At 34.8% G+C, this 9,998-nt stretch overlaps 1 protein-coding gene across 2 annotated transcripts; it reads left to right on the top strand.

The window, feature by feature from the left end:
* LOC136227446 (rhodanese-like domain-containing protein 7) lies at positions 1–4,658 on the top strand. Of its 2 annotated transcripts, none has more exons than XM_066016115.1 (5): positions 1–402; positions 2,166–2,417; positions 2,630–2,728; positions 3,098–3,373; positions 4,076–4,658. In XM_066016115.1, exons 1-5 carry the CDS (start codon positions 40–42, stop codon positions 4,448–4,450), a joined length of 1,365 nt encoding a protein of 454 aa, XP_065872187.1. In that variant the 5' UTR covers positions 1–39; the 3' UTR covers positions 4,451–4,658. The 2 variants fall into 2 exon arrangements, with proteins under 2 accessions (XP_065872187.1, XP_065872188.1); XM_066016116.1 differs by lacking the exon at positions 1–402 and adding an exon at positions 1,116–1,283.
* Positions 4,659–9,998: the final 5,340 nt, after the last annotated feature.

Raw genomic sequence — 9,998 nt, 5'->3', positions numbered from 1 at the left:
CATTGACATTTTATCAAACAGGTACAATGCACTTTTGCAATGCCACCTCGATTTCTCGCACCGAGGATGTTATCTTCCCACACCTTAAACCCTGTTATTCGCTCCAGATTCGTCGTTGCCACCATCAGCCCAATTTCTCAAACCCTTAATTCCTCTCATCGCCTTCCTCTTGTCTCTCCTCCGGCTAATCGTCTCATATTGCCTCCCAACATGACATTCCCAAAATGCTTCTCTAATTCTGGTTCTGCTGCTGCTACTGATCCAATTCCAATTTCAGGCGTACCCGAGCTCAATGACGCAGATCGAGATTCCTCTCTTATGGTGGTGTCGTTTTATAAGTTCGCTGATTTTCCTGACCATGCTGATATGCGAAAGCCCTTGAAGGAGCTCTGCGAAGAATTGGTATTTAATCCTTCTATTATTTGGTAGATATATTTTTAAGAATAGATTTGTGTGGATAATTGTGATTAACTTCATCTATATCCATCCAATACCGTTAATCAGAGCTAGGATTTTGCTTAGTTGAGTTTTATAGGTTATGATACTTGTTGGGATAAGGGTCAACTTTAACAGAAAGCGCTGATTTAGCCCTTAAGGTACTAAAGTACAAATTTAACTCAAAGCAAGATCAATTTTAGCCTCACCTTACCACATATGGTCGATAAACTGAACACATTAAGTATTTTTAGAAACTTTTATAGTTAGCAAACTTAATTGTTAGCATTTTAATTTGTTTTTTATAATTGCCTTAGTAACACTAAATATGTTATACATTATTGATGTCTAGAAGGTTTGAAGTGACAATGTAACAGTCAAACCAGTCTTTTCAAAAATTTTGAAACTTTAGGATTAAATTTGTACCATTTCGTATCATAGTACTAAATCTGCATTTCTCTTACAAGATTCCCTCAAAAAGCTAAGGTTAAACTTGGCCCTTATCCCATACTTGGTAATCCTAAGAAGTAGGATGTTTTGTCTTGCAATATAAGGGTTTGCTTAGATGAAGGTTACCAGAGGTTAATTAAAGGAAGGTTAGATGTCTAATCCTCTTGCGAAAAAGGTTATTAAGAAGGTTAGATGTCTAACCCTCTTGGGAATTGGAGGTTAAAAAAACTTCATTTTCAGTCTCACCAAATTGGCGGGATTTGAAGATTAACCAATAACCTTCAATTCACCTTCTCTTGCCTTCCATTATTTAACCTTCCCTAATCTTCATCCAAACAGAACCTAAGCTCGACCATGCTGATATGCGAAAGCCCGTGAAGGAGCTCTGCGAAGAATTGGTATTTAATCCTTCTATTATTTGGTAGATGTAGTTTACTAAGCAATCTAGTCTGAAGTTCGTAGCATTTTTCTTCTAAAGATTAAATTTGTGCACATAGTGTGATTATTGTAAAGCAAATATAAGTGTTTTTTTTTGTACCAATGGTTTTTTCACTTGGTTGCAGATACCATCTGAGCTCATGCTTGTACCATATGAATGGTTAATTGTAAACTTTATCTGAATCCCACCAATACAATCAGGGGTGTAGGCACCCAATTTGACTTCTTGTGAAATTGAGTGAAAGTGGACATTTGAAACTAAATTAACCAATTAACAAACATAAAAAAACAACATTTTAGCAAGTTCCATATAAGTTTCAAAATGTTTTCAAGAAATTTCACACCATTTCGTGCAAGTTCAGCTCTTCTAAAATTGAGTGAAAGTGGATAAAATTGGCTGAAACTCATCAGAAACTAAATGAAACAATTAGGCAACATTAACACAATTTTTTTTTATCAAGTTTCTCAGGCCCCTCTGTCTGCTGGAAACACCCCTACCATGGGTGTTTCTGGCCCCCTGTCTCCGATTGATTAAGGTTGGGGGTGGTTAATTAGCTCATTGGGGTTGTATTTAATTACAAAATCCAACTTGATTAATATATGATAAAGGATAAATTTCTCTAAGTTCGTTCAAATCGATCCAATCTTACTCCTATAGTCCTAATCTAGCTCAATTTTTAGATTTCGATTGCATCAATCCTGTATTCACCATTGCCCTTAATCATTAGAGGTAGGGTTTTTCTTAATTGAGTTTTATAACAAGTAGGAAGGATGTTTTTGTCTTGCAATATAAGTTGTGTCATCTCATCTGATTTACACCTCTCTGAGCTGATCTTCTCCAGCGTGTTTCAGGTGGTATAATTCTTGCACCTGAGGGAATCAATGGAAGCATATGTGGGACAAGGGAGTCTGTGGAAAGAGTCCTTGGATTCATCCAAAGTGATGACAGACTAAAGGGGTTAAGACAGGTAGAGTCACCAGTCAGTCTCGAGGAGCAAGCTATTCATCATGGACACAGTAACAGTTCTCCTCTGGCTGCTGGGGACGATGCGCCTTTTCGATGGGATCATGTTCGGGTCAAGTTGAAGAAAGAGGTATTCTTTTATTAGATGATTAATTTTTCTTGGCTTTTATGAGATTGGTGTTCATAGGATGCTAATACCTCATAGTAAAAACTAGCTCTTTCAATTTCTGACACTAAAACACGCGTTTTAGACACTATCTGTTTGACAAAATTATTATTTTGTTGCATTTTTATCATATAAAAACTAGATTCTTCTTATTATATTCCTTTGTGACTAAGCAGATTGTTACTCTTGGAATGCCTACTGTATCACCTATTGAGAGGGTTGGGAAATACATCAAGCCAAATGAGTGGAACGCGTTGATCAACGATCCAGATACAGTGAGCCATCTGAACTCTTTCATATTTCCATATTTCTCATCGTTTGCCTCTAATTACTGTCATTTTGAAACCGGAAAATTTGTGAAACATTAAAGAGGGTGTAAACTGTAAAGTAATACATGTGAGTAATCTTCAAAGATTGGTAGAGATATTAAACTAACCTTATGAAAGTTTGACATCATTTTCATTCGGAACAGTGTTTCATGAAATATAAGATCTTCCTGCTCGTTCTGACCCTGTCATAGCTGCTTCTTTACCTCTATTTCGATATTTCAGTGTCAAGAATTATTTCAAATGTTCAAGATGCAAGAGTGTAAAGTCAATATTGATTCTTAATTCGTATATTGTCAATATACAATGCTTCTTTAGGTGGTGATTGATGTGCGGAATAACTACGAAACTAGAATTGGCAAGTTCAAACGAGCAGTGGATCCTTGTACAGCATCATTCCGGGAATTCCCCTCTTGGGTGGAACAGCAGTTCCAACTTAGAGATGCAGATGAAACGCAGCACTCAAATGGAAACGATGACGAAGAAACAAAGAGCCCAGATACAAAAAGTCCTCCTCGAGTCGCAATGTACTGTACAGGAGGAATTCGATGTGAGAAAGCTTCAAGTTTTCTACTCAGCAAAGGTTTTAAAGAGGTAATATTCTATTTTCCACATATACTGGGAGCTTCAAAGTACACATGTCCAATACTATGGAGGCTACTTTCTGATGTACAACCATAAACATAGTTGTTAACCGCCTTACGCAAGGCTCAAGGTAGTTAGCCTTAATTCCCCTAGGCGAGGTGCAGTTTAAAAGGCTCTCGTCTTGTGCGCTTGCCTGGTCTTCGAAGACTCGTCAAGGCGCTTCTCAGTAACATTTAGTGTTTTGATTAGGGTTTTTTTAATGCTTGATTAATCTCAACCACTAATCTAATCTAATATAAGTAAAATTGTAAAACAAAATAAAAATACGAAGAGACGTAAATTATAGAAGAGGGGATTAAGAGACATAATAGAATCCAACTTGGGGTGCGGTTGGTAGAGCTAGTGTGGTTGAGGATGAAATATATACAACTCGAAGTCAAAGCAAAAGTGTTGCTTCCACCTCAAGTGTTAAGGCTAAGCAAAAGGAAAAAAGCAAAAACAACTCCTCGTGTGAGAGCTAGGTCATCTATGGCACTTATCGATGATGAGGAGGATGAAATGACAGTGGCGGCTTTAGCGTCTTAGTGCGCCTTGCGCCTTTAACAACTATGACCTTAAATCAGTTAATCGTTTTGCATCTGATGCTCGTGGTTGCCCATTTTTGCTTGTTGACTAGTAAAAGTTCGATCTTTTGTTGTGATTTTTCGGCAGGTTTATCACTTAGAAGGCGGGATTCTGAAATACCTAGAGGAAGTTCCGAAGTCCGAGAGCCAATGGGAGGGAGAATGTTTTGTTTTTGACAAGAGAGTCTCAGTTGAGCATGGAATGGCACAGGGAACTTTCAAGCTATGCTATGGATGTAAGCAACCGGTGAGCGATGCCGAAATGGAAGCCGTGGAATGGGAGTATGGAGTCTCTTGTCCTTACTGTTACTCATCGAAATCCGAAGAAGAAAAAGAAAGGGCCAGAGCTCGACAAAGACAGTTCGAGAATTGGGGCATTATCGGAGGTCCGGACAAGGGTCGCCGGCCGGGTTCTAAACTAGATAATGATACTAGTGCTAATCACCTTTCCAGCTCCATATAGCAAGTTCAATGATGATTTTATTGCCTAGAGCTTTTGTATTAATTTCTTTTTACCTAGACTACTGTCTCTTGCTGTATTGCTGGTTCAGAATGAGCATGTATGCCTTGAGTTTGAAGTTTCAATGGTCACCGAACTTCACTCGTTTTACGGTATGATTCATAGTTATCAAATCAAGATTCGACTCGTGAATTGAAATCCACATTTTTTATATCGTGACTCGTGAATATTTACCATGTTGAACTCAACCAAGTACGTACGATTCAGATTTAATGCAAATGCAATCTTAATAAAACCAATTCACAATTTAATAACTCAGTGGAGATAGAGAGTTCGAGTTTCTTACTCTATTTTTTTCGTCTTGTTGCCTACTTGATGAACGGTGATAAAGATCTGGTTCGAATTGAATTGAATCGTAAGATTTTGTTATAATTTAGATTCGCCTTATAGATTTGGCTCGTTTTATTGTTTTAAATAAGGGAACAACCTATCCTATGTTGTATTAAATGTCTAAAGTAAAATGTCGTTTTATACTAGGGCGTTGAGAAAATTAAACAGAGATGGAAGCTTAGCAGCCCCATCTTCTCATTCTTCTTCTAGGGGTGGAGCTACCGAAACCACCCCTCTTAGAGGTGTTCCGGTAGGCTGGAGGGCCTCGACCCCTCTGACTCCGCTCCCTGGCTGGTTCAGAATGAGCATTTATGGTTTGAGTCTTGAAGTTTCAATGGGTTAAGTAAATTGAAGTCAAACGGCTGACCATGAAAATTCCTTCGATTAGTGGATTAGGAACAACGACCTTCTCAGCAAAGGAACTTGGACACTTCCTTTTTGTGCTATCCTTATGCTCTCACTAGTATATTGGGGTCATTTTTTTTGCTCAGTTCCAGTAGTTAGGCAAATCTTGCTTGCAATAGTTGGCTAAGCGCATTAATATTTTTTTCATTTCCGTAACCATGTTCATTAATTATTCAGTTATAGTTTCCTCCAAGGGTATTATTTAATACGCCTACAAAGGATGTCTAAACTCTTAGGAGCATAATACATTAGCCTAGATGTAGCTATATAGCCAGTTTTCTAGCAATGCAACCATCTTTACTTGTTTTTTTTTCTACCCATTATAGTTATGAATCACATAAGTTAGTATAGTTGTCAAAGCAGATTGGATTAAAAAAAAAATTGGAAATGTAAGCAATGTTCAAAACGATAAAGATCGAGAATTCGTTCCGATTTTTCTCAATTTAGACCCTTTAGGTGTTTGTTTTCCGCCTAGGTCCACATGCTGAGACTTTGCTCGAAACAAAAAACATTTTTATTATTATTTTTATTATTATTATTATTATTATTATTTTCCTTTAATTAAAAATTCTAGTATCCTAATTGGAATATTCCACGAAATTGAAAGAAAAAAGTTAAAATACAACTAACTAAAATGATATTTCACAGTTGGATTAAAATGATTGAGTTGGATTGATATTAATATAATCTGATTGGTTGAATTATTTTAAAGATCCATCCATGTGAAGATGTTTGATTGGATTAAAATTGTTTATTGGATTGATATTTATTTATATGATCTGATTGGTTGGATTGTTTAGTGATCAATGTGAAGAGATTTGATTGGTTTAAATGGTTGGGTTGGATTAATATTTATATGATCTGATTGGTTGAAATGCAGGATTGGTAATTGAGATTTTCTTTTGAAACAGAAGCTGGTACTTTTTCTGGGGAAATACACACAAATTATTTGCCGATCAAAGAGATTATATCCTTATCTTTTCTTTTGTTGCCGCCGATCACGAAGATTCCAAGGGGAAGGCTGCTGCCTTTCAGAATTGGATATCCAGGTAAATATCAAAGTATACTTATAAATTAGAGAACAAGTTTATATAGTGCTGAAAACTTAATTTAGATTTAGAGATCTTCATTTAATCCCCTGTTGCTGTTTCAAAAATATAAGTATTTTAGAAACAATGTACCCATAATTGTAAGATATGCTATTTCTAAATTATTTAACTTTGAAATTGTATTTAATTGCTCTTTTGTTCATACATATCACGGGTTTAGGAAACATATCGTTTTCGATAGCATTGGATCAAGAGGGAACTCAGCCATCCTTTTACCAATTTTTTTCGGTCCTCCATTCTTGTTTAGTGCATCAAGTGCAAACAAAATTTCCAAAGCATGTGTTTTCGATCATTTTTATTATCACTACTAAGGATGATTTTTAACAATAAATGAGTTTTGAATCGTGACATGTAAGATTGTGAAAGAATTCTTCAAAAAAACAAAAAAAATATGTTTTTGTTTTTTTAGGAATTCTGTCATATTTTTACATTTTACGGTTCAATATATTGTTACAAGTCATCCTTGGTAGAGATTCTAAAAATAATTGTAAACACATTAGCCAAATCTTTGAAAATTTCGATTGTACTAGGCGCATTAATAAACACGGTGAGCTAACAAAATTTGGTAGAAGAGTTGTTAAGTTCCCTCTCGATTCAATGTCATCGAAAATTGTCTTGCTTCCTCAAGTCACGTCTAACCCACCTCAATCGCATCTGCTAAAGCAACATTTAATGTATAATACAATTGTTTTGAATTCACTACAAAAATAATGAGTTTTGGGTACAAATAATTCGGGACAAAGTGTATCTTTAGTCCTTAATTTTAGTTTTGAAACTAACACGCAGGACAGTTATATTTATTATCTTCTATGGTTCTGTAATCTAAAATAGAGGACGAATTTAATTACTAAAATTAATATATTTTTAATATACAAATTTATTAACATTATGGGGACAAAATCGGATTGGTTTTGTTTAATCCACTCCTTAAACTCTTTCATCTTAACACCCCCTTCATATATCAATTTTATATAGTTTCTCCATCTTCTCCGCTTCGCCTCCCTCCGTGCCAGCCGACTCACACACGTCTTCATCTACAAAATTGATATATATATATATCAATTATACTTATTTCCTTCTCTCCCTTTTATTTCCCTAAAGTCCGATCGATGAATCCTAAAGCAATAAACAAGCTCAACGGTAAGGGTATGTCAGTCATATTGAGCAGCGGATTTGGAAACTGCAACCCCGTAAGTTTTGATGAATTTCAAGCTAGGCTACAAAGCTTGCCTTACTCTCTAACACCTCCGTATAAGCTCCTCTTTATTCGTCCAAAATTTTCCTTTTCTTACCTTCTTTAGTTCTTCCAAGAAAACCATCAATTTTGCTCTAGCAGAGTTTAAGGCTGTTGGGAATGGGGAGATTGATTGTGGTGGAAATTCAAATGTGATGCCAAAGCAAATTAAGAGGTATTCAATTCGGCAGTATTTGGTAGTGTATGAATCTTCATCGTTGTGGATTGTGTTTATTTTTGATTGAATTTTTGTTTTATTTAATGATATATTAAAATGCGAACTGGAAAATGAATATCCTTTCTACTGATATTTGTTTGAGGGTTTCATATTCAATGTTAATAACAGGGTGTGGCAAATCTAAAATTTCTGACTAGTAGTGGGTTAGATATTATATGATGTTCTAATTAAATGCCTTGAATATCTTTTATGTAGATATTCATCTGTTGCAAATTAAATCAAATACCATATTGTGTTTATTTTTGATTGAATTTTTGTTTTATTTAATGATATATTAAAATGCGAACTGGAAAATGAATATCCTTTCTACTGATATTTGTTTGAGGGTTTCATATTCAATGTTAATAACAGGGTGTGGCAAATCTAAAATTTCTGACTAGTAGTGGGTTAGATATTATATGATGTTCTAATTAAATGCCTTGAATATCTTTTATGTAGATATTCATCTGTTGCAAATTAAATCAAATACCATTAATTTTCTCCCTCACCATATCCCATTTTCTCCTTAGACTTACTATCTCTTAGGTCTTTTTTTTTATCTATACTTAATGTTAGAATTTCTTTCAATGGATACAACAAATTACCTAACAAAGACTACATCTAATCTTCGAGCCAACGATGTGCTAATGGGCTCTATTATTGCTTCTTTTGCCTTCTCAATGTTCAAGAAAAGAAAGGTAATTCCTTCTCTTTCACAATTAATTTTTTAATTTCCTCTTTTCCAACTTCATACTAGTTTGAATTATATTAATATTTAGTCAAGAGTTCAAAATATGTTTTAGATTTTGCAGCTTGTGAAGCAACTGCTCTTGTCGGATGCCTTATTGGGCTAGAACCAACCTTGACCGTACTAATTCCTTCCAGATGTATAACTGTGGCATTAGCACTCAATATAGTGTCATTGTTTGAAGGTACAGTTTTAGTTATGTATTCTAAGAAAATACATGGAGTTTCAGATGTTCAGGTATTTAGTACTAATGTTTAATTGGTTGCAGGTAATAATGCATATCATCACGACTGTAGTAGTTGTAGTAACCAGCCTTGTTGTTGATTCTTTTAGTGCTCATGGATTAGGAACAGCGGCCTTCTCAGCAAAGGAAATTGGAGCACTTCCTTCTTGTGCTATCCTTATGCTCTCACTGGTATATTGGGGTCATTGTTTTGCTCAGTTCCAGTAGTTAGACAAATCTTGCTTGCAATAGTTGGCTAAGCGCGCATCAATAATTTTTTCATCTCTGTAACCATGTTCATTAATTATTCAGTTATAGTTTCCTCCAAAGGTATTATTTAATACGCCTATAAAGGATGCCTAAACCATTAGGAGCATAATACATTAGCCTAGATGTAGCTATATAGCCAGTTTTCTAGCAATGCACCCATCTTTACTTGTTCTTTTTCCTGCCCATTATAGTTATGAATCACATAAATTAGTATAGTTGTCAAAGCAGATTGGATTAAAATAAAATAAAATTGGAAATGTAAGCAATGTTCAAAACGATAAAGATTGAAAATTCGTTCCGATTTTTCTCAATTAGACCCTTTTGGTGTATTTTTTTGCCTAGGCCCACATGCCGAGAATTTGCTCGAAACAGCAAACATTATTATTATTATTATTTTTCTGTTAGTTAAAAAATTGTATTATCCCAATTGGACTATTCCACAAAATTGAAGGACAAAAGTTAAAATACAACTAACTAAAATGACATCTCATAGTTGGATTAAAATGATTGGGTTGGATTGATATTAATATAATCTGATTGGTTGAATTATTTTAAAGATCCATCCATGTGAAGAGGTTTGATTGGATTAAAATTGTTGTGTTGGATTGATATTTATTTATATGATCTGATTGGTTGGATTGTTTAGTGATCCATGTGAAGAGATTTGATTGGTTTAAATGGTTGGGTTGGATTAATATTTATATGATCTGATTGGTTGAAATATAGGATTGGTAATTGAGATTTTCTTTTAAAACAGAAGCTGGTGCTTTTTCTGGAGAAATACACAAATTATTTATCGATCAAAGATATTATATCCTTATCTTTTCTTCTGTTGTCGTCGATCACGCAGATTCCAAGAGGAAGGTTGCTGCCTTTAAGAATCGGATATCTAGGTAAATATCAAAGTATATTTATAAAATAAAGAACAAATTTATATAGTGCTGAAAACTTAATT

Source organism: Euphorbia lathyris, chromosome 4 (genome assembly GCF_963576675.1).
Source record: "Euphorbia lathyris chromosome 4, ddEupLath1.1, whole genome shotgun sequence".
Taxonomy (NCBI): Eukaryota; Viridiplantae; Streptophyta; class Magnoliopsida; order Malpighiales; family Euphorbiaceae; genus Euphorbia; species Euphorbia lathyris.
This window is presented reverse-complemented; position numbering and strand designations above follow the sequence as displayed.